Source organism: Falco cherrug, chromosome 20, assembly GCF_023634085.1.
Source record: "Falco cherrug isolate bFalChe1 chromosome 20, bFalChe1.pri, whole genome shotgun sequence".
Taxonomy (NCBI): domain Eukaryota; kingdom Metazoa; phylum Chordata; class Aves; order Falconiformes; family Falconidae; genus Falco; species Falco cherrug.
In genome coordinates, this window is record NC_073716.1 from 5,772,394 (window position 1) to 5,800,297 (window position 27,904).

Consider the following 27,904-nt stretch of genomic DNA (forward strand, 5'->3'; position numbering starts at 1 on the left):
CCAGCTGGGGTTAAACCACAACATGTCCTTTAATCATGATTTCATCATATGCAAACTGCTCCATTACACCACTCTCATGAGCAAGAAAATCTGCTTCTTGCAAGCTCCACCAGCCCCTCTTATGTGTCAAAGGACCAAAGGGCTGGAGAACCTGTCCTGTGAGGAAAGAGTGAAGGAGTTAGGCCTTTTTTCTCTGGTGGGGGACCTGATCACAGTATTCCAGTACTTAAAGGCTGTCTACAAAGAGGAGGGAGGCTCTCTCATCACAAGAAGCCTCATGGAGAAGACAAGGGCCAACAAGTACAAGTTGCACCTGGAGAGGTTTTACCTTGACGTAAGAACTACAATTTTTATAGTAAGAACAACCATTCCCTGGAACAGCCTCCCCAGGGACACGGCGGAGTCCCCATTGCTGGAGGTTTGCAAGATGCAACTGGACAAGGTGGTTAGATAATCTCATCTAGGCCTCCTATCCCATGAAAGATTGGACCAGGTTATCTCTGAAGGCCCCTTCAAACCTGGACTATCTTATGATTCTATGATCGTCTCAGTGATGTCCTTCAATCATGACATCACTTTATACAAACCACTCCACTGCACCACCGTCACGACAAAGAAAATCTGCATTCCAAAAGAGTTTATGGCAATCAAGACTAGCATTTTTGGCAGAGAAAATTAAATGCTGCATGGTTATCGTCCTCTTCATTTCCTAGACTTGTTCACTTAAAGACTCATATGCTATAGGCAGGGAATAGCAGAGAGGAACATGAACTTTTGAACTTCTTCTCTAGAAGGCTTTTGTAGCGATCAAGAGAAATGACGGTCCCCAAAGGGTAAGTCAGCAGGTCCATATTACACTTCTAAGGTGTCAGATTGATGTGCCCAGAGGAGTGTATTGGTATTGATTATCTAGGTCTTCTAGATGACAGCTCTGTTGACTTTGAAGGACTCCACCCCGGGGTCCATTGCCTGGGCGCAGGGCAGAGCAGGGCCTTGGACCCATGCTGGGGAGATGCCTTCCTGGGATTAGTACCAGTACTCGTCCTGCCAGTGTAACTGCCCAGACGGGTCCGGTTCCCCGCACGGCCCAGTGTGAGGCAGGTGTCCTACTGTGAGGGCACAGCCCTGCCTTTCATTGTGCCCATGTGGCTCCAAGTGGAGTGCAGGGTCTGTTGGCGGATAGATGGCCACTGGCTACAGGCTGCAGTGCTAGAAGACCCTGCTCTGCAATGAGGAGCAGTGGTGGTGTAAGCAGAGCTCAGACTGGCCTTGCCTCAGAGCACTGGGTGAGGAAGGGTAGCTGAGTCTGGGCAGGGCCATCTCCAGCATTTGTGCTACCGTTAGGTGGGAGCCTGTCTCGTACTGCCAAAAGGTGCCCAGTGGCCAGTGACATTGAAATAGATGGTTTCTCTGCCCGAAACTGTTGGAAGGAAGAGCCTGAGGGGAACCTTACATCATCCATGGGGTGCCGTGTGTCTGAGTTGTTCTGTTGAGCCCAGTAGTGCCTTGAGGAGATCCGATTCTGTAAGAGTTCCACCCTCCCCTTCCTCCCCCGTTATTCCCCGGGCAGACTGGGAGAGCTGCCACAGAAGGAGGGAGGACTCGGAGGCACAGGCCTGGATGCAGCACAGCTTTAATGAGTCGAAAGAAGAAAAGGAGGTGGCTCCGAGGCAGCGCCAGGGGCAGCCGCTGAGGTGCGGTGGAGCTCCTGCAGGGTGTCCGTCTGCCTGCCCTGCAGAGGGAGGGAGGCCAACAGGTGCCAGCCACGCTGGTGCTGGGAGGCAGCGACAGCAAAGGGAAGAGGGCAAAAAGGCTGAGTGGAAGAAGGGGCCAATGGCACGGAGCTCCATCTCCGGTCCATGTTCTGAGGTCCTGAAGGTTCTTGCCCAAAGCTGTTGCCAGCACCTTTAGCAGGGGCGACACCTGCTGCCGCAGTAGCGGCTGGTGATGCAGGAGAGATCAAAGCCCCCAGAGTTGATGGGCACTCCCTCAGAGCTGAGGATGCTGCCAACGGCAGCGGAGGTGGAGGAGCCCACGGCGGTGTTCTGCGGGAAGGAGCTGAGGATGGGGCCGGGCAGGGTCACCACCACGGCGGAGGGCTGGATGACGATGTTGGAGCTCTGGCACTGCCTGACACAGGGCTCGTTGCAGCTGCTGGCCAGCGGGGTCGGGCCGCAGGGCTGGCAGGGCTGGCACGGGTTGCAGCAGGACATGGCTTGGGGCTGGAGGTGCACCTGGGAGAGAGGGCAGGGGAAGCCAGAAACGGGGAAACATGAGAAGCAGCACTGCACCCAACCACAGCGGGGCCACCGCATCTCCTGGCCCAGCACACGCTGCCCAGCTGAAAGCCCAGGAGCCACCTCAGCTACGTCCCAGGCTCTCTCTGCAGAAGACCTTCTCCCCCCTTCCCTCTCCCGTGAGAAGCAGCTCCCAGCCCGGGGCTAGCACAGCCCACACGAGCTGAGCCCTCCATGGAGGAAAGACCTGGTCTGGAAGGAGGAGGGCAAGAGACTTCACACGCACCTGATTCCCAAGGAGAAGGGGGCAAGAGAAGCGCATGAGAGCGCAGAGAGTCGGGCCGCCTTTTATAGCAGTCCTGCACTGCCTCGGGCCCAGAGGCACCCTCTGCGGAAGTAATAATTTTCTGACAAGCTCCTGGCAAATGCAGACCATCCCACCTAATGGTATGGGCTGTGTCCTGGTTTCCTGCACCGCTGCCTTTTCGTTTCCTTGCTTACGGCACGTGCTTTCCCACATGAAGGCTGCTCTAAGTGCCGGCATGAGAAGGCCAAGGATTTCCGGGACAGGAACGTGCCGGCGCAGGAGGAAGACGCAGCTCAAGTGCTGGTGGCATCCCATGCGGAGAGGTGATGTGTGCCTGGCTCATTCCTGTGGGCTTGCTTGCGGCACAGTTGTCGGGAAAGGGGCACCGCTCCCATGCTTCTCATCTGCGTTGGCCCCAGGACTGCCATGGGAGAGGGCACGGCACATCCTTTCCTCTTGCTCCCCCCATCTCTCTCTGATGGTCGCTCATTGCCATTTCCTGTCTTTCTGTAAGTGTGCAGAGGTTTGCCTGGTTCCGTGCAGGCATGAATGAGCACACGTGTGTCAGCCTGTACTTGCGTGGGTCAGGGTGAAGACCTTGGCCTTCCCGGGGGTGTCCCTGGGCACTGCAGAGCAGCAGATTGCCCTTGCCAGCCAGAGCCCATTACAGCTGAGAGGCGGTGCCTTTGGCCGGGCAGAGAGGTGCCCAGGGAGCTGAAACGCAGCCTCTGCCCCCGCACCCCCACCTCTTGCTCTAAGTACAGGGCCAGGAAAGCCTGCCCGCCTCTGCGGGCCCCTGTCCCTGAATCGGTCCCCTTATGGTGCCGTCTTGCTGGGGGCTGGGGCGGGACGCAGGCTCCTCGTGTCCAGGCCAGGGCCAGGTGCACTTCGGCCTGGTGCTCAGTGAGGCACGGCCTGAGACCTCGTGCCAAATGGGTGTGGAAGGGAAGGGACGGGGCTCCGCATGTTGCTCGGCTGTGAGATGGGGTGCCACAGGGGCAGTCGCGCAGCTCTGAGTCCAGCTCCTTTGGTGTTCAAGCTCCATGAGTTCCAGGTCACGCACAGAACACGGAGTCTGAAGGCCGAGCACGTGTGTCTGGGGAGGCAGAGACAAGGGGTTCAGGGGAAGGTGCCAAAACCCGGCTGCTTCTTCCTGAGCAGGTCAGGTGAAGTCCCTCTTTGCGCAGAAGGAAACTTGTGTGTGCTGACCGCAGCCCCCGCATCCGCAGCCCCCTGCGCTGCTGCGCGGTGGGGGAAATAGAAGAGCCGTGAATGAAGGAGGGAAGCTGAGGCTGTGAAGAAGACGTGGGGACGGGGTGGAGGTATCTTAAGGGCTTTTTTGCTGTTTCTCTCCACCCTGCTCTATTTTTCGTTGGCAATATGTTTGAGGAATGTTCCCCCAGTCAAGTCTGTTTTTCCAGTGAAAGTAACGGGTAAGTGATGCCCCTGGCTTTGCCTCGACCCACAGCCTTTTTCACCTTCTTTCCCCCTCTGTCGCGTTGCGCAGGGAGAGGGAGAGGGAGAGAGCAGCCTGGTGGGTCTGGAAGCCAGCCAAGGTCTTTTCAGTATTGCCCCACTTATGGTTCATGCAAGTGCCATGAGTGTTTGTCATTTATGTGCTTTTTTCCTGCTTTCTCTCTGTGCCATCAGGAGCAGACTCCTTCTGCCACAGATGTTCCCCTCAGAGGACAGTGGGCAATGATGCCCATTGGCCTCTGCAGGGACCCGCTGTACGGACGTGACGGAATGAGAGGGGACTTGCCGTAGCTACCCTTGCCCTCGGATGCACACCCTGCCCCTTCCTCCTGGAGATGGGTGGGGAGGTGAGGAGGAGGCGGCTGTGGGCTCTAGCCAGGGTGATTTCTCCTGCTATTCCCTCCTTCCGTCCTCGTCGCCACCTTCTGCCTGAGCCTTCTCCCCCAGCACAGCTCCATCCAGAGCAAGAGGAACTGCCCTGAGTGCCCGTGGGGCTGCTGACCTCCCAGGGCCTCCTGCAGCACCGGGCTCGTCCCATGAAGACAGGGCAAGCTGGCATCACCATCCGCAGGGCTTGTTTGGAGGCCAAGGGGACTATTTCTGGGCAGACACACAGCACGGGAAGGGCTGATGGGCACGGGCTGTGCAGTGGCCAGAGATGTTGTCCTCAGCTCCGAGGGACAGCGACCAAAGGAGGCCATGGGGCTGTGTGTGCTGCCCTCCCATTGGTCTAGGAATGAGAAAGGATCCACTTGCTCCCCCATTTGTTCCCTCCCGGCGCATCTCCTTCCTCCCTGCGCAGCTTTAGAGAACATCCAGAGAGGAAAGGACCACACAGAGCCAGGGGCTGGGATGCTGCAGAGTTTAATGAGTCCAAAGAGGGAAACAAGATGTCTCTGAGGGAGGCCACAGGGAAAGGGTCGCGCGGACAGCCAAGAGCCAGTGCCCCACAGAGGGAGAGGGACAGGCAGGTCCCCCCTAGGCTGGCTTTGGTGGGCCTCATGGCCCAGGGGAGTGGACAAAAACAAAGGCAAAGGAGGAAAAGGAGAGAGTGGAGGAAGGCAACGAGAGGCATCGGTCATGTTTCAAGAGAGCCCAGGCTGGCCCCTTCCTCAGGGCTGACACCCGTTGCAGGAGGCGTGAGGCATGCTCAGCCCCTCTCAAAGCAATGGCCAGAGTCTCCGTCGTTCAGCCTGGCATCATCTTCTGGGTTCCAGCGGATCCTTGTCCGGGCCGTCACCAGCGGCTTTAGCAGGGGCGACACCTGCTGCCGCAGTAGCGGCTGGTGATGCAGGAGAGGTCAAAGCCCCCGGAGTTGATGGGCACTCCCTCACAGCTGAGGATGCTGCCAACGGCAGCGGAGGTGGAGGAGCCCACGGCGGTGTTCTGCGGGAAGGAGCTGAGGATGGGGCCGGGCAGGGTCACCACCACGGCGGAGGGCTGGATGACGACGACGGAGTCCTGGCACTGCCTGCAACAGGGCTCGTTGCAGCTGCTGGCCAGCGGGGTCGGGCCACAGGGCTGGCAGGACTGGCACGGGTTGCAGCAGGACATGGCTTGGGGCTGGAGGTGCACCTGGGAGAGAGGGCAGGGAGGAAGCAGAGCACAGGGACACCTCAGGAGCAGCCTGCAACCCCACCAAAAGGAAGCCAAGGCAGGGGGCTGCACAGCGGGAAACAAGGGCTTCTTTGCCCGAGCTCAGCGGGGTCCTGCGCATAGCAGCCAGGCCCAGGGATGCTCATCACTAGCCTGGAGCAAAGGGCCAGCTCAGCCCAGCCTCAGCCTGTCTCCGTGACAGACTGTCTCTCCTCTGACCTCTCCCGCCACCCCCGTCTCGGAGCACTAACATAAGACCAAGGAGCAGGTACCAGCTGAGCTGCCCTCGAAGGCTAGACCCTGTCCTGGAGGAGGAGGTGGAGGAGAAAAGGGGCTTCCAGCTCACCTGGTTCCCAAGGAGAAGGAGGTGACGGAAGCGGCTGAGAGAGCCATCAGTTGGGCTGGCTTTTATACTGGCCCCACGCTGCCTCAGGGCCAAGGCAGCCGCTGCATAAGCAGCAATTTTCCGGCATGCTGCTAATGAACGGAAACATCCCCGGTAATGACATGGCATGTGTTGCTCTTTCCCTCTACGCTGCCCTTGCGTTTCCTGGTTTATGTCATACCCGTCCCGTCACAGACGTCTCTTTTGAGAGCTGCGATGAGAGGGCCCGTGGTTTCCGGGGCAAGGCTGCCTCACTGTGGGCAGAAGACACGGCCTAAGTGCCAGAGGGGTCCAGTGCAGGCAGGTGATGTCAGCCTGGGCTCTCTCTTTTGGGTGTTTTTGTGATCCTTCAGACAGGAACGGCTCCAGCTGCTCTAGCCCTGCAAACTTGGTCTGCTGAGACCTGACCTTGTTTTCGCGTACAAACCAATGGGCATAAAAGGAGCACTGAGACTCCACACTGGTATTTTTGTAATGTCTGCAAGTTCCTCTTGATGTATTGTTCTTACGTAGATGTTTAGAGGAAGAAAGGAAAAGAGATCGTATAGGCCTTATCTTCCAGAATTATTGAATAACACAAAGTCAGGTTGGATGGAGCTTTGAGCCACTTGTCCAATGAAGAATGTCCCTGCCCAAGGCAGAGGGCTTGGAGCAGGTGATCTTCCATGGTCCCTTTGAACCCAAACATGCTACGAGTCTATCGTTCTATGAAAACGAGTTGTACGTAAGTAGGAATGGACTAAGTCCTTGGAGCCACACAGTGAAGCCGCTTCAATGCTAGAAGGGATGAAATGCTGAAGTACCAGGCATGGGCAGGTGATGTTGAATTGTGCAGGAAATTTTTGGTAAGATGCACAAGCAGAACGGAAGCAAGAAAGTTGATGTCTCCTCCTTCTGAATGAGACTGTCACTACAGGCCGTTGGGTGACACAGAAAAAAGTGACGGACTCACACCCTTGTGAGATACTGTGGAAAGCAGCATGAGCTGCCAGGTTTGAGTATCAGGATGGACGTGAGCCTGCAATATAAGATTGTACAGATACATCGATCAGCATTTTTGAGAGTATAGAGAGTGAGACGAGGAATGAGCAGAAGGAATGAGCTAATAAGGTGATGGAGAGCTGGATACACAGTCCGGCAGTGTAAAAATAACTCCAGCTCTCGGGTGGATTCAGGGAGGTTCTTTGCCCTGTCTGCGGAGTAGTCCCTGGTGCTTCTCTGCGTGCCGGGTGCCACGCTGCCAGATAACATTGGCTCGTTGGGCAGTCCTTAATGGCATGGAATTTAACACGACTAAGTGCCAGATTCATGCACCTAGGACGGAGTAACACCAGATACAAGTATGAATTAGGAGATGAGTTTCTGGAGAGCAGCCCTGCAGAAAAGGGCCATGAGGGGACTACTGGATGGACATCAGGATGGGGTTGGTCAAGCAATGTGGCCCTTCTCCAACTGACCTGCCTGTACTAGGTTATCACAAGCCTGTCAGACCCCTCCATGCTGTGTGACAGGTATGGTGCTCACAGCATTGAGGGCTCATTGAATGTGGAGAAAGGCCCCAAAACCCTCCAGCTGATAAACCCAGGGAAATTTTTCAGAAGGCCAGAGGAGCGGGGATCTCTGTCCACACTGCTGGTAATTCAGCCAGGATGCAGTAGCCAGAGCTACCCTCTCCCTTGCTCTCTAATTCCTGGTCTGCCTTGGATCCATGGATTTTGGAATGCTGGGGCGATGGCCAGGAGAAACTGTTTGCTCTCTGGCCTGTGTGGCGAAAGCCTTGCAGGGCAAAGTAGGGCTGTTTGAGCCCCGCTGCCAAAGCCACGCAGCCTGCATGTGCCAGGGTGACCTGTTTACCCTGTCCTTGCTCCCCCGTCCGCATTGAGCACGCTGAAAACCTGGGGAAGAGCAGGATGTGACAGAGACCAGGCATGCAGGAAAATTGTCACGTCCTTTGGCCCTGAGGCAGCGTGGGGCCAGTATAAAAGCCAGCCCAACTGATGGCTCTCTCAGCCGCTTCCGTCACCTCCTTCTCCTTGGGAACCAGGTGAGCTGGAAGCCCCTTTTCTCCTCCACCTCCTCCTCCAGGACAGGGTCTAGCCTTCGAGGGCAGCTCAGCTGGTACCTGCTCCTTGGTCTTATGTTAGTGCTCCGAGACGGGGGTGGCGGGAGAGGTCAGAGGAGAGACAGTCTGTCGCGGAGACAGGCTGAGGCTGGGCTGAGCTGGCCCTTTGCTCCAGGCTAGTGATGAGCATCCCTGGGCCTGGCTGCTATGCGCAGGACCCCGCTGAGCTCGGGCAAAGAAGCCCTTGTTTCCCGCTGTGCAGCCCCCTGCCTTGGCTTCCTTTTGGTGGGGTTGCAGGCTGCTCCTGAGGTGTCCCTGTGCTCTGCTTCCTCCCTGCCCTCTCTCCCAGGTGCACCTCCAGCCCCAAGCCATGTCCTGCTGCAACCCGTGCCAGTCCTGCCAGCCCTGTGGCCCGACCCCGCTGGCCAGCAGCTGCAACGAGCCCTGTTGCAGGCAGTGCCAGGACTCCGTCGTCGTCATCCAGCCCTCCGCCGTGGTGGTGACCCTGCCCGGCCCCATCCTCAGCTCCTTCCCGCAGAACACCGCCGTGGGCTCCTCCACCTCCGCTGCCGTTGGCAGCATCCTCAGCTGTGAGGGAGTGCCCATCAACTCCGGGGGCTTTGACCTCTCCTGCATCACCAGCCGCTACTGCGGCAGCAGGTGTCGCCCCTGCTAAAGCCGCTGGTGACGGCCCGGACAAGGATCCGCTGGAACCCAGAAGATGATGCCAGGCTGAACGACGGAGACTCTGGCCATTGCTTTGAGAGGGGCTGAGCATGCCTCACGCCTCCTGCAACGGGTGTCAGCCCTGAGGAAGGGGCCAGCCTGGGCTCTCTTGAAACATGACCGATGCCTCTCGTTGCCTTCCTCCACTCTCTCCTTTTCCTCCTTTGCCTTTGTTTTTGTCCACTCCCCTGGGCCATGAGGCCCACCAAAGCCAGCCTAGGGGGGACCTGCCTGTCCCTCTCCCTCTGTGGGGCACTGGCTCTTGGCTGTCCGCGCGACCCTTTCCCTGTGGCCTCCCCTCAGAGACATCTTGTTTCCCTCTTTGGACTCATTAAACTCTGCAGCATCCCAGCCCCTGGCTCTGTGTGGTCCTTTCCTCTCTGGATGTTCTCTAAAGCTGCGCAGGGAGGAAGGAGATGCGCCGGGAGGGAACAAATGGGGGAGCAAGTGGATCCTTTCTCATTCCTAGACCAATGGGAGGGCAGCACACACAGCCCCATGGCCTCCTTTGGTCGCTGTCCCTCGGAGCTGAGGACAACATCTCTGGCCACTGCACAGCCCGTGCCCATCAGCCCTTCCCGTGCTGTGTGTCTGCCCAGAAATAGTCCCCTTGGCCTCCAAACAAGCCCTGCGGATGGTGATGCCAGCTTGCCCTGTCTTCATGGGACGAGCCCAGTGCTGCAGGAGGCCCTGGGAGGTCAGCAGCCCCACGGGCACTCAGGGCAGTTCCTCTTGCTCTGGATGGAGCTGTGCTGGGGGAGAAGGCTCAGGCAGAAGGTGGCGACGAGGACGGAAGGAGGGAATAGCAGGAGAAATCACCCTGGCTAGAGCCCACAGCCGCCTCCTCCTCACCTCCCCACCCATCTCCAGGAGGAAGGGGCAGGGTGTGCATCCGAGGGCAAGGGTAGCTACGGCAAGTCCCCTCTCATTCCGTCACGTCCGTACAGCGGGTCCCTGCAGAGGCCAATGGGCATCATTGCCCACTGTCCTCTGAGGGGAACATCTGTGGCAGAAGGAGTCTGCTCCTGATGGCACAGAGAGAAAGCAGGAAAAAAGCACATAAATGACAAACACTCATGGCACTTGCATGAACCATAAGTGGGGCAATACTGAAAAGACCTTGGCTGGCTTCCAGACCCACCAGGCTGCTCTCTCCCTCTCCCTCTCCCTGCGCAACGCGACAGAGGGGGGAAGAAGGTGAAAAAGGCTGTGGGTCGAGGCAAAGCCAGGGGCATCACTTACCCGTTACTTTCACTGGAAAAACAGACTTGACTGGGGGAACATTCCTCAAACATATTGCCAACGAAAAATAGAGCAGGGTGGAGAGAAACAGCAAAAAAGCCCTTAAGATGCCTCCACCCCGTCCCCACGTCTTCTCCACAGCCTCAGCTTCCCTCCTTCATTCACGGCTCTTCTATTTCCCCCACCGCGCAGCAGCGCAGGGGGCTGCGGATGCGGGGGCTGCGGTCAGCACACACAAGTTTCCTTCTGCGCAAAGAGGGACTTCACCTGACCTGCTCAGGAAGAAGCAGCCGGGTTTTGGCACCTTCCCCTGAACCCCTTGTCTCTGCCTCCCCAGACACACGTGCTCGGCCTTCAGACTCCGTGTTCTGTGCGTGACCTGGAACTCATGGAGCTTGAACACCAAAGGAGCTGGACTCAGAGCTGCGCGACTGCCCCTGTGGCACCCCATCTCACAGCCGAGCAACATGCGGAGCCCCGTCCCTTCCCTTCCACACCCATTTGGCACGAGGTCTCAGGCCGTGCCTCACTGAGCACCAGGCCGAAGTGCACCTGGCCCTGGCCTGGACACGAGGAGCCTGCGTCCCGCCCCAGCCCCCAGCAAGACGGCACCATAAGGGGACCGATTCAGGGACAGGGGCCCGCAGAGGCGGGCAGGCTTTCCTGGCCCTGTACTTAGAGCAAGAGGTGGGGGTGCGGGGGCAGAGGCTGCGTTTCAGCTCCCTGGGCACCTCTCTGCCCGGCCAAAGGCACCGCCTCTCAGCTGTAATGGGCTCTGGCTGGCAAGGGCAATCTGCTGCTCTGCAGTGCCCAGGGACACCCCCGGGAAGGCCAAGGTCTTCACCCTGACCCACACAAGTACAGGCTGACACACGTGTGCTCATTCATGCCTGCACGGAACCAGGCAAACCTCTGCACACTTACAGAAAGACAGGAAATGGCAATGAGCGACCGTCAGAGAGAGATGGGGGGAGCAAGAGGAAAGGATGTGCCGTGCCCTCTCCCATGGCAGTCCTGGGGCCAACGCAGATGAGAAGCATGGGAGCGGTGCCCCTTTCCCGACAACTGTGCCGCAAGCAAGCCCACAGGAATGAGCCAGGCGCACATCACCTCTCCGCATGGGATGCCACCAGCACTTGAGCTGCGTCTTCCTCCTGCGCCGGCACGTTCCTGTCCCGGAAATCCTTGGCCTTCTCATGCCGGCACTTAGAGCAGCCTTCATGTGGGAAAGCACGTGCCGTAAGCAAGGAAATGAAAAGGCAGCGGTGCAGGAAACCAGGACACAGCCCATACCATTAGGTGGGATGGTCTGCATTTGCCAGGAACTTGTCAGAAAATTATTACTTCCGCAGAGGGTGCCTCTGGGCCCGAGGCAGTGCAGGACTGCTATAAAAGGCGGCCCGACTCTCTGCGCTCTCATGCGCTTCTCTTGCCCCCTTCTCCTTGGGAATCAGGTGCGTGTGAAGTCTCTTGCCCTCCTCCTTCCAGACCAGGTCTTTCCTCCATGGAGGGCTCAGCTCGTGTGGGCTGTGCTAGCCCCGGGCTGGGAGCTGCTTCTCACGGGAGAGGGAAGGGGGGAGAAGGTCTTCTGCAGAGAGAGCCTGGGACGTAGCTGAGGTGGCTCCTGGGCTTTCAGCTGGGCAGCGTGTGCTGGGCCAGGAGATGCGGTGGCCCCGCTGTGGTTGGGTGCAGTGCTGCTTCTCATGTTTCCCCGTTTCTGGCTTCCCCTGCCCTCTCTCCCAGGTGCACCTCCAGCCCCAAGCCATGTCCTGCTGCAACCCGTGCCAGCCCTGCGGCCCGACCCCGCTGGCCAGCAGCTGCAACGAGCCCTGTGTCAGGCAGTGCCAGAGCTCCAACATCGTCATCCAGCCCTCCGCCGTGGTGGTGACCCTGCCCGGCCCCATCCTCAGCTCCTTCCCGCAGAACACCGCCGTGGGCTCCTCCACCTCTGCTGCCGTTGGCAGCATCCTCAGCTCTGAGGGAGTGCCCATCAACTCTGGGGGCTTTGATCTCTCCTGCATCACCAGCCGCTACTGCGGCAGCAGGTGTCGCCCCTGCTAAAGGTGCTGGCAACAGCTTTGGGCAAGAACCTTCAGGACCTCAGAACATGGACCGGAGATGGAGCTCCGTGCCATTGGCCCCTTCTTCCACTCAGCCTTTTTGCCCTCTTCCCTTTGCTGTCGCTGCCTCCCAGCACCAGCGTGGCTGGCACCTGTTGGCCTCCCTCCCTCTGCAGGGCAGGCAGACGGACACCCTGCAGGAGCTCCACCGCACCTCAGCGGCTGCCCCTGGCGCTGCCTCGGAGCCACCTCCTTTTCTTCTTTCGACTCATTAAAGCTGTGCTGCATCCAGGCCTGTGCCTCCGAGTCCTCCCTCCTTCTGTGGCAGCTCTCCCAGTCTGCCCGGGGAATAACAGGGGAGGAAGGGGAGGGGAAGGGGAGAACTCCCTGCAGTGGATTCTATCACTTGGCAATATGCTAAATTAATTTAATGGTTTTTTTTTTGTGGATGAACCGATGGTAATTGCTTTTGAAGGATGGTCAGCTTAGCAGGTGTGTCATGCTCCATCGGGCAATGACAGTATCAGCTCTCAGCCAGCATTCTCTCCTGGTCCTAATCACACATAATGTAACCCCCACCCATGGTCTATAGATACATAGCTGTCAGGCATCTTGGATATTTGAAGCAGGCAATTAAGAATGAGACAATCAAGAAACCAAAGCACCCAGGAAACATAGACATTCAGTGAGTTACAACAGGTGTCAGTGGTTGTTACAGACTGAGGCCCAAGCAGTTTTGCTCACATGGGACACCAATTGTCACAGCACGAGCAAAACTAGCAAGCTGCCACAAGGCTTTACCATGGGTCACATCCTACTGTCCATGCTGTGTCTCCATCCTCCAGAGGCCAGGCCACACTGCTGCTTCTCTCGGCTACATCCAGCTCCTCCCTGCTCCTCCTCCAACCAGCCTCTCTCCCACACGCCTCAGGGCTATTTAACCACTTAGCAGGATGAGCTGCAGCTGCACATCGTCCGTGACAATAACCCACTGCCTTTGCGGCAAGGCCACAGCTGCATGTTATCAATGTAATCAGCCCACTGCCTTCATTCCTCTACAAGCAATATCATGCCATGGTCAGTTGCAGCAAACCAGCAGTGTTGGTCAGATGTCTGCCAAGTCCTCTCTGCTCTGGTCTACCACCCACACCTCTGCCCAGGCATGGTCAGACCTTCACCTTGGATAGTCAGGTTCTGTCAGTTGGCAACAGGTTCTGATTATCCGTCTGACAGCAATAGAGAGAATAGATTTAACCGACCACAGCTTTATTCCTTCAGTCTGGTCTGGGCAGCTGATTCCTCCCGGTCATGTACTGGGCCACAGCAAAGAAGAGCAGGACATCTGTAAGTGATGTCATTCCCCCGGGCTTCCCACATCTCCCAAGGTGGGCACATGCTCCCATGTGCCATTATTTCCTCCATGTGTCTTCTAACCTTGGTGGGGAATGGCCTCCTCATTGTCACTGTGTGGAGCAGTCAGCACCTGCAGACCTTGCTGAATTTCTACATCCTCATCAGGCCCCCTTCATGGAGGCCTGGTATACCATCACTGGCGTGTCAAAAACGATGTAGATGTTCTTGTCACCAGAAAAAATGCTGGTGTTGCCTGCTGGCAGGCACAGCCATTCTTCCCCTTTTTCCTGGTTATCACTGAGTTTGTGATCCCCTCAGTGATGTCCTGCCCTGGTTTTGGCCAGGGTGGAGTTAGTTTTCTTCTCCATAGCTGGTACAATGCTATGTTTTTGGTTTGGTATGAGAATAATGTTGATAACACACTGATGGTTGTAGTTGTTGCTAAGTAACATTTATACTAAGTCCAGGACTTTTGGGTTGTTTAGGCCCTGCCAGTGATAAGGCGGGGGGTGTGGGGGTGTGGGGTGTGTGTGCAAGGAAATGGCAGGGGACACAGCCAGGACAGCTGACCCAAACTGGCCAAAGGGATCTTCCATATCATAGAATGTCATGCTGAGTATATAAACTCAGGGGGAGCGGTTTGGGCAGTCTGGTTGTTGCATCGGTAAGCGGGTGGTGAGCGATTGTATTGTGCATCACTTGTTTTGTTTTTTCCCTTTCGGATTTTATTCCTCTCTCCCTCCCCTTTTTGTCACACTACTACTACTACTACTATTATATTTCATTTTACATCAATTATTAAATTGCTGTTATCTCAAGATGTGAGTTTTACCTTTCCTGATTCTCTTCCCCATGCCAATGGGGAGGGTGGGGGGTGGTGTGGTGTGGGCAGGAGTGAGCGAGCAACTGTGTGGTGGTACTTGGTTGCCAGCTGGGGTTAAACCACAACATGTCCTTTAATCATGATTTCATCATATGCAAACTGCTCCATTACACCACTCTCATGAGCAAGAAAATCTGCTTCTTGCAAGCTCCACCAGCCCCTCTTATGTGTCAAAGGACCAAAGGGCTGGAGAACCTGTCCTGTGAGGAAAGAGTGAAGGAGTTAGGCCTTTTTTCTCTGGTGGGGGACCTGATCACAGTATTCCAGTACTTAAAGGCTGTCTACAAAGAGGAGGGAGGCTCTCTCATCACAAGAAGCCTCATGGAGAAGACAAGGGCCAACAAGTACAAGTTGCACCTGGAGAGGTTTTACCTTGACGTAAGAACTACAATTTTTATAGTAAGAACAACCATTCCCTGGAACAGCCTCCCCAGGGACACGGCGGAGTCCCCATTGCTGGAGGTTTGCAAGATGCAACTGGACAAGGTGGTTAGATAATCTCATCTAGGCCTCCTATCCCATGAAAGATTGGACCAGGTTATCTCTGAAGGCCCCTTCAAACCTGGACTATCTTATGATTCTATGATCGTCTCAGTGATGTCCTTCAATCATGACGTCACTTTATACAAACCACTCCACTGCACCACCGTCACGACAAAGAAAATCTGCATTCCAAAAGAGTTTATGGCAATCAAGACTAGCATTTTTGGCAGAGAAAATTAAATGCTGCATGGTTATCGTCCTCTTCATTTCCTAGACTTGTTCACTTAAAGACTCATATGCTATAGGCAGGGAATAGCAGAGAGGAACATGAACTTTTGAACTTCTTCTCTAGAAGGCTTTTGTAGCGATCAAGAGAAATGACGGTCCCCAAAGGGTAAGTCAGCAGGTCCATATTACACTTCTAAGGTGTCAGATTGATGTGCCCAGAGGAGTGTATTGGTATTGATTATCTAGGTCTTCTAGATGACAGCTCTGTTGACTTTGAAGGACTCCACCCCGGGGTCCATTGCCTGGGCGCAGGGCAGAGCAGGGCCTTGGACCCATGCTGGGGAGATGCCTTCCTGGGATTAGTACCAGTACTCGTCCTGCCAGTGTAACTGCCCAGACGGGTCCGGTTCCCCGCACGGCCCAGTGTGAGGCAGGTGTCCTACTGTGAGGGCACAGCCCTGCCTTTCATTGTGCCCATGTGGCTCCAAGTGGAGTGCAGGGTCTGTTGGCGGATAGATGGCCACTGGCTACAGGCTGCAGTGCTAGAAGACCCTGCTCTGCAATGAGGAGCAGTGGTGGTGTAAGCAGAGCTCAGACTGGCCTTGCCTCAGAGCACTGGGTGAGGAAGGGTAGCTGAGTCTGGGCAGGGCCATCTCCAGCATTTGTGCTATGGTTAGGTGGGGGCCTGTCTCGTACTGCCAAAAGGTGCCCAGTGGCCAGTGACATTGAAATAGATGGTTTCTCTGCCCGAAACTGTTGGAAGGAAGAGCCTGAGGGGAACCTTACATCATCCATGGGGTGCCGTGTGTCTGAGTTGTTCTGTTGAGCCCAGTAGTGCCTTGAGGAGATCCGATTCTGTAAGAGTTCCACCCTCCCCTTCCTCCCCCGTTATTCCCCGGGCAGACTGGGAGAGCTGCCACAGAAGGAGGGAGGACTCGGAGGCACAGGCCTGGATGCAGCACAACTTTAATGAGTCGAAAGAAGAAAAGGAGGTGGCTCCGAGGCAGCGCCAGGGGCAGCCGCTGAGGTGCGGTGGAGCTCCTGCAGGGTGTCCGTCTGCCTGCCCTGCAGAGGGAGGGAGGCCAACAGGTGCCAGCCACGCTGGTGCTGGGAGGCAGCGACAGCAAAGGGAAGAGGGCAAAAAGGCTGAGTGGAAGAAGGGGCCAATGGCACGGAGCTCCATCTCCGGTCCATGTTCTGAGGTCCTGAAGGTTCTTGCCCAAAGCTGTTGCCAGCACCTTTAGCAGGGGCGACACCTGCTGCCGCAGTAGCGGCTGGTGATGCAGGAGAGATCAAAGCCCCCAGAGTTGATGGGCACTCCCTCAGAGCTGAGGATGCTGCCAACGGCAGCGGAGGTGGAGGAGCCCACGGCGGTGTTCTGCGGGAAGGAGCTGAGGATGGGGCCGGGCAGGGTCACCACCACGGCGGAGGGCTGGATGACGATGTTGGAGCTCTGGCACTGCCTGACACAGGGCTCGTTGCAGCTGCTGGCCAGCGGGGTCGGGCCGCAGGGCTGGCAGGGCTGGCACGGGTTGCAGCAGGACATGGCTTGGGGCTGGAGGTGCACCTGGGAGAGAGGGCAGGGGAAGCCAGAAACGGGGAAACATGAGAAGCAGCACTGCACCCAACCACAGCGGGGCCACCGCATCTCCTGGCCCAGCACACGCTGCCCAGCTGAAAGCCCAGGAGCCACCTCAGCTACGTCCCAGGCTCTCTCTGCAGAAGACCTTCTCCCCCCTTCCCTCTCCCGTGAGAAGCAGCTCCCAGCCCGGGGCTAGCACAGCCCACACGAGCTGAGCCCTCCATGGAGGAAAGACCTGGTCTGGAAGGAGGAGGGCAAGAGACTTCACACGCACCTGATTCCCAAGGAGAAGGGGGCAAGAGAAGCGCATGAGAGCGCAGAGAGTCGGGCCGCCTTTTATAGCAGTCCTGCACTGCCTCGGGCCCAGAGGCACCCTCTGCGGAAGTAATAATTTTCTGACAAGTTCCTGGCAAATGCAGACCATCCCACCTAATGGTATGGGCTGTGTCCTGGTTTCCTGCACCGCTGCCTTTTCATTTCCTTGCTTACGGCACGTGCTTTCCCACATGAAGGCTGCTCTAAGTGCCGGCATGAGAAGGCCAAGGATTTCCGGGACAGGAACGTGCCGGCGCAGGAGGAAGACGCAGCTCAAGTGCTGGTGGCATCCCATGCGGAGAGGTGATGTGTGCCTGGCTCATTCCTGTGGGCTTGCTTGCGGCACAGTTGTCGGGAAAGGGGCACCGCTCCCATGCTTCTCATCTGCGTTGGCCCCAGGACTGCCATGGGAGAGGGCACGGCACATCCTTTCCTCTTGCTCCCCCCATCTCTCTCTGATGGTCGCTCATTGCCATTTCCTGTCTTTCTGTAAGTGTGCAGAGGTTTGCCTGGTTCCGTGCAGGCATGAATGAGCACACGTGTGTCAGCCTGTACTTGCGTGGGTCAGGGTGAAGACCTTGGCCTTCCCGGGGGTGTCCCTGGGCACTGCAGAGCAGCAGATTGCCCTTGCCAGCCAGAGCCCATTACAGCTGAGAGGCGGTGCCTTTGGCCGGGCAGAGAGGTGCCCAGGGAGCTGAAACGCAGCCTCTGCCCCCGCACCCCCACCTCTTGCTCTAAGTACAGGGCCAGGAAAGCCTGCCCGCCCCTGCGGGCCCCTGTCCCTGAATCGGTCCCCTTATGGTGCCGTCTTGCTGGGGGCTGGGGCGGGACGCAGGCTCCTCGTGTCCAGGCCAGGGCCAGGTGCACTTCGGCCTGGTGCTCAGTGAGGCACGGCCTGAGACCTCGTGCCAAATGGGTGTGGAAGGGAAGGGACGGGGCTCCGCATGTTGCTCGGCTGTGAGATGGGGTGCCACAGGGGCAGTCGCGCAGCTCTGAGTCCAGCTCCTTTGGTGTTCAAGCTCCATGAGTTCCAGGTCACGCACAGAACACGGAGTCTGAAGGCCGAGCACGTGTGTCTGGGGAGGCAGAGACAAGGGGTTCGGGGGAAGGTGCCAAAACCCGGCTGCTTCTTCCTGAGCAGGTCAGGTGAAGTCCCTCTTTGCGCAGAAGGAAACTTGTGTGTGCTGACCGCAGCCCCCGCATCCGCAGCCCCCTGCGCTGCTGCGCGGTGGGGGAAATAGAAGAGCCGTGAATGAAGGAGGGAAGCTGAGGCTGTGGAGAAGACGTGGGGACGGGGTGGAGGCATCTTAAGGGCTTTTTTGCTGTTTCTCTCCACCCTGCTCTATTTTTCGTTGGCAATATGTTTGAGGAATGTTCCCCCAGTCAAGTCTGTTTTTCCAGTGAAAGTAACGGGTAAGTGATGCCCCTGGCTTTGCCTCGACCCACAGCCTTTTTCACCTTCTTCCCCCCTCTGTCGCGTTGCGCAGGGAGAGGGAGAGGGAGAGAGCAGCCTGGTGGGTCTGGAAGCCAGCCAAGGTCTTTTCAGTATTGCCCCACTTATGGTTCATGCAAGTGCCATGAGTGTTTGTCATTTATGTGCTTTTTTCCTGCTTTCTCTCTGTGCCATCAGGAGCAGACTCCTTCTGCCACAGATGTTCCCCTCAGAGGACAGTGGGCAATGATGCCCATTGGCCTCTGCAGGGACCCGCTGTACGGACGTGACGGAATGAGAGGGGACTTGCCGTAGCTACCCTTGCCCTCGGATGCACACCCTGCCCCTTCCTCCTGGAGATGGGTGGGGAGGTGAGGAGGAGGCGGCTGTGGGCTCTAGCCAGGGTGATTTCTCCTGCTATTCCCTCCTTCCGTCCTCGTCGCCACCTTCTGCCTGAGCCTTCTCCCCCAGCACAGCTCCATCCAGAGCAAGAGGAACTGCCCTGAGTGCCCGTGGGGCTGCTGACCTCCCAGGGCCTCCTGCAGCACCGGGCTCGTCCCATGAAGACAGGGCAAGCTGGCATCACCATCCGCAGGGCTTGTTTGGAGGCCAAGGGGACTATTTCTGGGCAGACACACAGCACGGGAAGGGCTGATGGGCACGGGCTGTGCAGTGGCCAGAGATGTTGTCCTCAGCTCCGAGGGACAGCGACCAAAGGAGGCCATGGGGCTGTGTGTGCTGCCCTCCCATTGGTCTAGGAATGAGAAAGGATCCACTTGCTCCCCCATTTGTTCCCTCCCGGCGCATCTCCTTCCTCCCTGCGCAGCTTTAGAGAACATCCAGAGAGGAAAGGACCACACAGAGCCAGGGGCTGGGATGCTGCAGAGTTTAATGAGTCCAAAGAGGGAAACGAGATGTCTCTGAGGGGAGGCCACAGGGAAAGGGTCGTGCGGACAGCCAAGAGCCAGTGCCCCACAGAGGGAGAGGGACAGGCAGGTCCCCCCTAGGCTGGCTTTGGTGGGCCTCATGGCCCAGGGGAGTGGACAAAAACAAAGGCAAAGGAGGAAAAGGAGAGAGTGGAGGAAGGCAACGAGAGGCATCGGTCATGTTTCAAGAGAGCCCAGGCTGGCCCCTTCCTCAGGGCTGACACCCGTTGCAGGAGGCGTGAGGCATGCTCAGCCCCTCTCAAAGCAATGGCCAGAGTCTCCGTCGTTCAGCCTGGCATCATCTTCTGGGTTCCAGCGGATCCTTGTCCGGGCCGTCACCAGTGGCTTTAGCAGGGGCGACACCTGCTGCCGCAGTAGCGGCTGGTGATGCAGGAGAGGTCAAAGCCCCCGGAGTTGATGGGCACTCCCTCACAGCTGAGGATGCTGCCAACGGCAGCGGAGGTGGAGGAGCCCACGGCGGTGTTCTGCGGGAAGGAGCTGAGGATGGGGCCGGGCAGGGTCACCACCACGGCGGAGGGCTGGATGACGACGACGGAGTCCTGGCACTGCCTGCAACAGGGCTCGTTGCAGCTGCTGGCCAGCGGGGTCGGGCCGCAGGGCTGGCAGGACTGGCACGGGTTGCAGCAGGACATGGCTTGGGGCTGGAGGTGCACCTGGGAGAGAGGGCAGGGAGGAAGCAGAGCACAGGGACACCTCAGGAGCAGCCTGCAACCCCACCAAAAGGAAGCCAAGGCAGGGGGCTGCACAGCGGGAAACAAGGGCTTCTTTGCCCGAGCTCAGCGGGGTCCTGCGCATAGCAGCCAGGCCCAGGGATGCTCATCACTAGCCTGGAGCAAAGGGCCAGCTCAGCCCAGCCTCAGCCTGTCTCCGCGACAGACTGTCTCTCCTCTGACCTCTCCCGCCACCCCCGTCTCGGAGCACTAACATAAGACCAAGGAGCAGGTACCAGCTGAGCTGCCCTCGAAGGCTAGACCCTGTCCTGGAGGAGGAGGTGGAGGAGAAAAGGGGCTTCCAGCTCACCTGGTTCCCAAGGAGAAGGAGGTGACGGAAGCGGCTGAGAGAGCCATCAGTTGGGCTGGCTTTTATACTGGCCCCACGCTGCCTCAGGGCCAAAGGACGTGACAATTTTCCTGCATGCCTGGTCTCTGTCACATCCTGCTCTTCCCCAGGTTTTCAGCGTGCTCAATGCGGACGGGGGAGCAAGGACAGGGTAAACAGGTCACCCTGGCACATGCAGGCTGCGTGGCTTTGGCAGCGGGGCTCAAACAGCCCTACTTTGCCCTGCAAGGCTTTCGCCACACAGGCCAGAGAGCAAACAGTTTCTCCTGGCCATCGCCCCAGCATTCCAAAATCCATGGATCCAAGGCAGACCAGGAATTAGAGAGCAAGGGAGAGGGTAGCTCTGGCTACTGCATCCTGGCTGAATTACCAGCAGTGTGGACAGAGATCCCCGCTCCTCTGGCCTTCTGAAAAATTTCCCTGGGTTTATCAGCTGGAGGGTTTTGGGGCCTTTCTCCACATTCAATGAGCCCTCAATGCTGTGAGCACCATACCTGTCACACAGCATGGAGGGGTCTGACAGGCTTGTGATAACCTAGTACAGGCAGGTCAGTTGGAGAAGGGCCACATTGCTTGACCAACCCCATCCTGATGTCCATCCAGTAGTCCCCTCATGGCCCTTTTCTGCAGGGCTGCTCTCCAGAAACTCATCTCCTAATTCATACTTGTATCTGGTGTTACTCCGTCCTAGGTGCATGAATCTGGCACTTAGTCGTGTTAAATTCCATGCCATTAAGGACTGCCCAACGAGCCAATGTTATCTGGCAGCGTGGCACCCGGCACGCAGAGAAGCACCAGGGACTACTCCGCAGACAGGGCAAAGAACCTCCCTGAATCCACCCGAGAGCTGGAGTTATTTTTACACTGCCGGACTGTGTATCCAGCTCTCCATCACCTTATTAGCTCATTCCTTCTGCTCATTCCTCGTCTCACTCTCTATACTCTCAAAAATGCTGATCGATGTATCTGTACAATCTTATATTGCAGGCTCACGTCCATCCTGATACTCAAACCTGGCAGCTCATGCTGCTTTCCACAGTATCTCACAAGGGTGTGAGTCCATCACTTTTTTCTGTGTCACCCAACGGCCTGTAGTGACAGTCTCATTCAGAAGGAGGAGACATCAACTTTCTTGCTTCCGTTCTGCTTGTGCATCTTACCAAAAATTTCCTGCACAATTCAACATCACCTGCCCATGCCTGGTACTTCAGCATTTCATCCCTTCTAGCATTGAAGCGGCTTCACTGTGTGGCTCCAAGGACTTAGTCCATTCCTACTTACGTACAACTCGTTTTCATAGAACGATAGACTCGTAGCATGTTTGGGTTCAAAGGGACCATGGAAGATCACCTGCTCCAAGCCCTCTGCCTTGGGCAGGGACATTCTTCATTGGACAAGTGGCTCAAAGCTCCATCCAACCTGACTTTGTGTTATTCAATAATTCTGGAAGATAAGGCCTATACGATCTCTTTTCCTTTCTTCCTCTAAACATCTACGTAAGAACAATACATCAAGAGGAACTTGCAGACATTACAAAAATACCAGTGTGGAGTCTCAGTGCTCCTTTTATGCCCATTGGTTTGTACGCGAAAACAAGGTCAGGTCTCAGCAGACCAAGTTTGCAGGGCTAGAGCAGCTGGAGCCGTTCCTGTCTGAAGGATCACAAAAACACCCAAAAGAGAGAGCCCAGGCTGACATCACCTGCCTGCACTGGACCCCTCTGGCACTTAGGCCGTGTCTTCTGCCCACAGTGAGGCAGCCTTGCCCCGGAAACCACGGGCCCTCTCATCGCAGCTCTCAAAAGAGACGTCTGTGACGGGACGGGTATGACATAAACCAGGAAACGCAAGGGCAGCGTAGAGGGAAAGAGCAACACATGCCATGTCATTACCGGGGATGTTTCCGTTCATTAGCAGCATGCCGGAAAATTGCTGCTTATGCAGCGGCTGCCTTGGCCCTGAGGCAGCGTGGGGCCAGTATAAAAGCCAGCCCAACTGATGGCTCTCTCAGCCGCTTCCGTCACCTCCTTCTCCTTGGGAACCAGGTGAGCTGGAAGCCCCTTTTCTCCTCCACCTCCTCCTCCAGGACAGGGTCTAGCCTTCGAGGGCAGCTCAGCTGGTACCTGCTCCTTGGTCTTATGTTAGTGCTCCGAGACGGGGGTGGCGGGAGAGGTCAGAGGAGAGACAGTCTGTCGCGGAGACAGGCTGAGGCTGGGCTGAGCTGGCCCTTTGCTCCAGGCTAGTGATGAGCATCCCTGGGCCTGGCTGCTATGCGCAGGACCCCGCTGAGCTCGGGCAAAGAAGCCCTTGTTTCCCGCTGTGCAGCCCCCTGCCTTGGCTTCCTTTTGGTGGGGTTGCAGGCTGCTCCTGAGGTGTCCCTGTGCTCTGCTTCCTCCCTGCCCTCTCTCCCAGGTGCACCTCCAGCCCCAAGCCATGTCCTGCTGCAACCCGTGCCAGTCCTGCCAGCCCTGCGGCCCGACCCCGCTGGCCAGCAGCTGCAACGAGCCCTGTTGCAGGCAGTGCCAGGACTCCGTCGTCGTCATCCAGCCCTCCGCCGTGGTGGTGACCCTGCCCGGCCCCATCCTCAGCTCCTTCCCGCAGAACACCGCCGTGGGCTCCTCCACCTCCGCTGCCGTTGGCAGCATCCTCAGCTGTGAGGGAGTGCCCATCAACTCCGGGGGCTTTGACCTCTCCTGCATCACCAGCCGCTACTGCGGCAGCAGGTGTCGCCCCTGCTAAAGGTGCTGGCAACAGCTTTGGGCAAGAACCTTCAGGACCTCAGAACATGGACCGGAGATGGAGCTCCGTGCCATTGGCCCCTTCTTCCACTCAGCCTTTTTGCCCTCTTCCCTTTGCTGTCGCTGCCTCCCAGCACCAGCGTGGCTGGCACCTGTTGGCCTCCCTCCCTCTGCAGGGCAGGCAGACGGACACCCTGCGGGAGCTCCACCGCACCTCAGCGGCTGCCCCTGGCGCTGCCTCGGAGCCACCTCCTTTTCTTCTTTCGACTCATTAAAGTTGTGCTGCATCCAGGCCTGTGCCTCCGAGTCCTCCCTCCTTCTGTGGCAGCTCTCCCAGTCTGCCCGGGGAATAACGGGGGAGGAAGGGGAGGGTAGAACTGCCTGCAGTGTGTTCTCTTTGGTGCCTTTTCCCTTGGATCAGAGGAAAACATCCCTTGCTACTCCATAGCTAATGGTCATCGGTGAAATCATGGCTCCAAAGTGTGGCAGGAGTGGGAATGGGGAACAATAATACCTGGGGACAGCCCTCAGCCTCATGCTTGCCTTCTTCTTGTCTCCGTTGACCGATCAAGGGTCCATGACCGGCACACATGGGTACAGGCAGAAGAGACAGGTTCCTCACACAGTCCTTCAGTCCCTGGTAGGGCCCAGCTTCCGCCCAGACATGCAGGGTTGAGGGAATCCACAAGTTAGCATTGGTATCAGCCACACTCCGATGATGCAATCACATCCTTACTTTCTGCGTATTTCCACACTCCTTAAATCCTCTATTGCTCATTTCATGTTTCTGTCTTCCCTATGCAAACAATGTGTGTCTTCCCTGTTAATGTCAGCTTTTTGGTATTGTTTTCAGTAATAGTAAAATATTTCTTTTTGTACCTTGGCCTTCAGCATGGGGTAATGGTTTATACCCCAGCATCCCTCAGGTATCCATTGTTTCTGTGTCCTGATTATTGCTCCTTGGGGACTGGCAGGGAAGTGGTTGGAGGGTGGTGTGTAATTGTACTGTGCATCACTTTTTTTTTTTTCCTACCTTTTGGGAATTATTAATCTCACCTTCTCTTTCCATTTCAATTGTTGTATTTGTTGTTCTTGTAGTGGTTGTTGTTATTATCATTATTATATTTTCTTTTAATTATTAAACTGTTCTTATCTCAAGCTATGAGCTTTACCTTTTTCCTGATTCTCCTCCCCATCTCATTGCCTGGTGAGGAGTGGGTGAGCAGCTGTGTGGTTGGGGTTAAACCCAACATGGGGCACTATAAAGCACTGCTATGGTTTAAGCCCAGCCAGCCACTAAGCCCCACACAGCCACTCACTCACTCACTCCTCCCACAGTGAGATGGAAGAAAGAATCCGAAGAGTAAAAGTGAGAAAACTCGTGGGTTGAGATTATGTTTAAAGGTAAAGCAAAAGCCGTGTGTGCAAGGAAGCAAAGCAAACCAAGGGATTAATTCACAATTTCTGACTGCAGGCAGGGGCTCAGCCTTCCCCAGAAAAGCCAGGCTCCATCATGTATAACAGTTACCTGGGAAGACAAGCGCCGTCACTCCACACTTCCCCTCCTTCCTTCTTCTTCCCCCAGCTTTATATACTTAGCATGACAGCCTATGCTATGGAACAACCCTTGGCTAGTTTGGGTCAGCTGTCCCGGCTCTGCTCCCTCCCAGCTTCTTGTGCACCTGCTCACTGGCAAACATGAAAAGTCCTTGATTTTGAGTAAGGATTACTTAGCAACATCTACAGCATCAGTGTGTTATCAATGCTATTCTTATACTAAATCCAAAATAAAGCATTGTGCCAGCTACTGAGAAGAAAATTGACTCTGTCCCAGCCAAAACCAGGACAAACATGCACAAGGAGGTGGTGACAGTAGGCAGATCAGGATTGATGGAGGCAGAATCAGGGGACTCAGATCCCAGTAGTGTCAGCTCCCACCACCAGCACATCAGCAACCAGGTTTTTCCAGGTGATTTAGCCTTGGAATTTAATCCATCTGCTCATCACAGAGCAAGGAAAATTTCCTGAGCAGGTCTCAAACAGATGTGTAAGAGAAGAGGAGGGGTAACCACAAGTTTCTCCTGGGCATCTTGCAAAAATACACAGCTTATGCTCAACAATATTTACAGATGACAGCTAAACTTCTCTGCATCCACCACAATTCATTTTGTCAGCTTCCAACACAGCTGGTCTCCAAGGTCAGCTCTTTTTTCCACCAAGATGGAAACAGAGTGAACAGCTGATTTCTGTCAGGAAATTGGTGCACTGAGATTCCTCCCAGCAAAGCAATGGTGATTCCCCTGGGAGAGAGGAGAGCGATGAAAAGCAGTGGAGCAGATTGGGGTATGGGTGCTAATCCGGTTAAACAGAAAATCTTCCCCAGTCTAGGGCTGACGGGCTTTTTTCACATGCTGAGGGTTTGGCTGATGCCCAGGTGCATGGATAGGAAGAGATTTTCCTTCCTTGGGCTATTTTGGCTGGGAGATAAAACCATGAAAGCAGTCATGTCTCACAACAAAGGCTCTCTTCTGCAGCAGCATGCTCCAGAGGAGGCTGAGGGAGCAGTAAGAGCAGGACAAGCTGATCAGACACATCTTTTTAATATTCATTCCCATGCCACAGCTAGTTTCAGCTCAGGGGGGTTGATGAAGTCTGGTATGGTCCATGTGGCATCCCTCAAAAGCTCTCCTCCATGTCCAAGTACTCCTTGAAAGTGACAGTTTTATTGGACTATTTTGCTCTTTTACCAAGTCACTGGCTCTGAATTCAGACAGAAGTCACACCAGCATGCTGTTAATAACATTTGTCTGTGCTGCATAGGCTGGGGAGGTAGAGACCCAACCCCACCACCACCCCAACAGGCTATTGCTGGAAAAGCTGAGAACTGACCTACATGCACACAGTGCTGGGGAGGAAACCACTCCACGAGGAACATACACATATACCCTCTTTCTGTCTGATGCTGCATGCTGTGGGCACCAGTGTGGGCTCAGTGGTGAGACAGGTGGTGCTGTCCTGTAGCTTGGCATCGTTACACGGGGGAAAGCACCTGGAAGTTGTCCACAGACAGCACAGAGGAGAATCTCTCCCTGAATCTATGCAAGGTTTGGAGCTACCCATCCACAGCAGCATCTGAGAGGCCTGGGTCAGCAACTTCTTTTGCTCCAATCCTTGCCAGCCTGAAAGACACATCTCACCAAAGGCTGCAAGTCCCACCAAGGCTGCCAGAAAAAACTGGACTATGTCATGCTTTCACCTTTACATATTGCTTGCAGAGTTCCAAGAAAGGTTGAGCTGGGCTGGCTGGGAATCCCAAGAGATGGCCTAGAGAATGGAGGAAGCCAAGCAGCCTGGAAAATCTCTCCTAGGGTTGATGTTAGAAGAAGAAACGCTGAAACTCAGAAGTGCAGTCTGCCTCTCTTGGAAGAAAAAGACTGGTAACAACCAGAAAGGGCTGGGAGGGAGAGAGGAAAAAGGCCATGTCATGTCCTCACGTGTGGGAGCCCTTGGGTGACTGGTCAAGGATTACAGCGCTGAAAGGACCTTGGTCTTTCCTGTCAATGGGGCAGGAAACATACCCCTAGGAGTACCCCAGGCCAGTATTCCTAGTCTGCACATGACCCCTTCAGCAACTGGTGTGAGTGTTCTGCCTGCAATGACATGTTTCTGCCCCAGAAATTTTAGGAACTCTCATTCCACACTCAAACATCCATGAGGAAGTGAGCATGACATAAACAAGGAAATGAAAAGGCACAAGGAAACTGAAACACAGCCTGTATCATTACCTGGGATGTCTTACATTTCAGAAGAGCTTCTCAGAAAATTATTAACCCTGCTAGGACTATCTCTGGGCCTGGGGCAGTGCAGGACCAGTATAAAAAGCAAGTGTAGGTCCTTGCTTTGTCATCCACTTAACCCTCCTTCTTTTGGGAACCAGGTGAGTCTGAAGTCCCTTCTCCTGCTCCTACAGGATGAAGCCATGTCTCAGTGGACATGTCAGATAATACCTGCCCTGTCTGGGGCTTGGGACTAACTGTGAGGGGAAGCAGGGAAAAGATCTAGCATGGAAGGAGGCTGGGTATGGTTTGAGGGTGCTCTTGGCTAGGAAAGAGTGTTTCTGGGCCTGGCTCCTTTTGCTCAGTGCCCAGGGGGACAGGCAAGAGCTGAGGGGTCCCCCCTGCACAGTCTCCAACTCCCCAGCCAGTATGTGCCTCAGTTCCCTCATGGTGGGTGGATGGGCTGCTCCTTACGTGCCCCTGTACTCCTCGCTACCCTCTCTCCCAGGTGCACCTCCAGCCCCAAGCCATGTCCTGCTGCAGCCCGTGCCAGCCCTGCCAGCCCTGCGGCCCGACCCCGCTGGCCAGCAGCTGCAACGAGCCCTGTTGCAGGCAGTGCCAGAGCTCCAACATCGTCATCGAGCCTTCTCCAGTGGTGGTGACCCTGCCCGGCCCCATCCTCAGCTCCTTCCCGCAGAACACCGCCGTGGGCTCCTCCACCTCCGCTGCCGTTGGCAGCATCCTCAGCTGTGAGGGAGTGCCCATCAACTCCGGGGGCTTTGACCTCTCCTGCATCACCAGCCGCTACTGCGGCAGCAGGTGTCGCCCCTGCTAAAGCCACTGGTGACTTCCCACAGGAAGGACCCCGGGAACCTAAGATATGATGCTGGTCTGAGGACACAGTGTTGGGTCATCACTTTGAGAGGGACTGAGCATCCCTGGCTCCACATGCAAAGGCAAGCAGGAAGAGATGTGCCTGAGCTGTCTGAAAGCATAACCCTTGTCTGACTTGACTACT

The 27,904-nt window shown here is 56.2% G+C and overlaps 7 protein-coding genes and 1 pseudogene across 7 annotated transcripts; 4 read left to right on the forward strand and 4 right to left on the reverse strand.

Moving 5' to 3' along the window:
- Positions 1-1,907: 1,907 nt before the first annotated feature.
- LOC129734391 (feather keratin Cos1-2-like) lies at positions 1,908-2,535 on the reverse strand. The gene is made up of 2 exons (XM_055697637.1): positions 2,518-2,535; positions 1,908-2,234 (listed from the first exon to the last, which is right to left on the reverse strand). The coding sequence occupies exon 2, from the start codon at positions 2,211-2,213 to the stop codon at positions 1,908-1,910; it is 306 nt and encodes a 101-aa protein (XP_055553612.1). The 5' UTR covers positions 2,214-2,234; positions 2,518-2,535.
- A 2,392-nt stretch (positions 2,536-4,927) lies between these two features.
- On the reverse strand, positions 4,928-6,355 carry LOC129734375 (feather keratin Cos1-2-like). The gene is made up of 2 exons (XM_055697577.1): positions 5,963-6,355; positions 4,928-5,595 (listed from the first exon to the last, which is right to left on the reverse strand). The coding sequence occupies exons 1-2, from the start codon at positions 6,128-6,130 to the stop codon at positions 5,269-5,271; spliced, it is 495 nt and encodes a 164-aa protein (XP_055553552.1). The 5' UTR covers positions 6,131-6,355; the 3' UTR covers positions 4,928-5,268.
- Positions 6,356-7,964: 1,609 nt separating this feature from the next.
- LOC129734379 (feather keratin Cos1-2-like) lies at positions 7,965-9,140 on the forward strand. Its single transcript, XM_055697582.1, has 2 exons — positions 7,965-8,045; positions 8,413-9,140. Exon 2 carries the CDS (start codon positions 8,434-8,436, stop codon positions 8,737-8,739), a length of 306 nt encoding a protein of 101 aa, XP_055553557.1. The 5' UTR covers positions 7,965-8,045; positions 8,413-8,433; the 3' UTR covers positions 8,740-9,140.
- Positions 9,141-9,876: 736 nt separating this feature from the next.
- Positions 9,877-12,092, forward strand: LOC129734425 (feather keratin Cos2-2-like; annotated as a pseudogene).
- A 4,186-nt stretch (positions 12,093-16,278) lies between these two features.
- On the reverse strand, positions 16,279-16,906 carry LOC129734389 (feather keratin Cos1-2-like). Its single transcript, XM_055697621.1, has 2 exons — positions 16,889-16,906; positions 16,279-16,605 (listed from the first exon to the last, which is right to left on the reverse strand). Exon 2 carries the CDS (start codon positions 16,582-16,584, stop codon positions 16,279-16,281), a length of 306 nt encoding a protein of 101 aa, XP_055553596.1. The 5' UTR covers positions 16,585-16,605; positions 16,889-16,906.
- Positions 16,907-19,318: 2,412 nt separating this feature from the next.
- LOC129734377 (feather keratin Cos1-2-like) lies at positions 19,319-20,417 on the reverse strand. Its single transcript, XM_055697580.1, has 2 exons — positions 20,335-20,417; positions 19,319-19,967 (listed from the first exon to the last, which is right to left on the reverse strand). Exon 2 carries the CDS (start codon positions 19,944-19,946, stop codon positions 19,641-19,643), a length of 306 nt encoding a protein of 101 aa, XP_055553555.1. The 5' UTR covers positions 19,947-19,967; positions 20,335-20,417; the 3' UTR covers positions 19,319-19,640.
- Positions 20,418-22,032: 1,615 nt separating this feature from the next.
- LOC129734392 (feather keratin Cos1-2-like) lies at positions 22,033-23,287 on the forward strand. Its single transcript, XM_055697638.1, has 2 exons — positions 22,033-22,417; positions 22,785-23,287. Exons 1-2 carry the CDS (start codon positions 22,250-22,252, stop codon positions 23,109-23,111), a joined length of 495 nt encoding a protein of 164 aa, XP_055553613.1. The 5' UTR covers positions 22,033-22,249; the 3' UTR covers positions 23,112-23,287.
- A 4,113-nt stretch (positions 23,288-27,400) lies between these two features.
- LOC102058527 (feather keratin Cos1-2) lies at positions 27,401-27,721 on the forward strand. Its single transcript, XM_027804125.2, has one exon. The coding sequence runs from the start codon at positions 27,416-27,418 to the stop codon at positions 27,719-27,721; it is 306 nt and encodes a 101-aa protein (XP_027659926.2). The 5' UTR covers positions 27,401-27,415.
- Positions 27,722-27,904: the final 183 nt, after the last annotated feature.

Excerpts from the sequence above, each read along its gene's own strand:
- LOC129734391 (XM_055697637.1), bottom strand. The coding sequence starts at position 2,213 with ATGTCCTGCTGCAACCCGTGCCAGCCCTGCCAGCCCTGCGGCCCGACC.
- LOC129734375 (XM_055697577.1), bottom strand. The coding sequence starts at position 6,130 with ATGCCATGTCATTACCGGGGATGTTTCCGTTCATTAGCAGCATGCCGG. Across the intron at positions 5,596-5,962 it reads TCCTTCTCCTTGGGAACCAG|GTGCACCTCCAGCCCCAAGC; the intron begins GTGAGCTGGAAG and ends CCTCTCTCCCAG.
- LOC129734379 (XM_055697582.1), top strand. The coding sequence starts at position 8,434 with ATGTCCTGCTGCAACCCGTGCCAGTCCTGCCAGCCCTGTGGCCCGACC.
- LOC129734389 (XM_055697621.1), bottom strand. The coding sequence starts at position 16,584 with ATGTCCTGCTGCAACCCGTGCCAGCCCTGCCAGCCCTGCGGCCCGACC.
- LOC129734377 (XM_055697580.1), bottom strand. The coding sequence starts at position 19,946 with ATGTCCTGCTGCAACCCGTGCCAGTCCTGCCAGCCCTGCGGCCCGACC.
- LOC129734392 (XM_055697638.1), top strand. The coding sequence starts at position 22,250 with ATGCCATGTCATTACCGGGGATGTTTCCGTTCATTAGCAGCATGCCGG. Across the intron at positions 22,418-22,784 it reads TCCTTCTCCTTGGGAACCAG|GTGCACCTCCAGCCCCAAGC; the intron begins GTGAGCTGGAAG and ends CCTCTCTCCCAG.
- LOC102058527 (XM_027804125.2), top strand. The coding sequence starts at position 27,416 with ATGTCCTGCTGCAGCCCGTGCCAGCCCTGCCAGCCCTGCGGCCCGACC.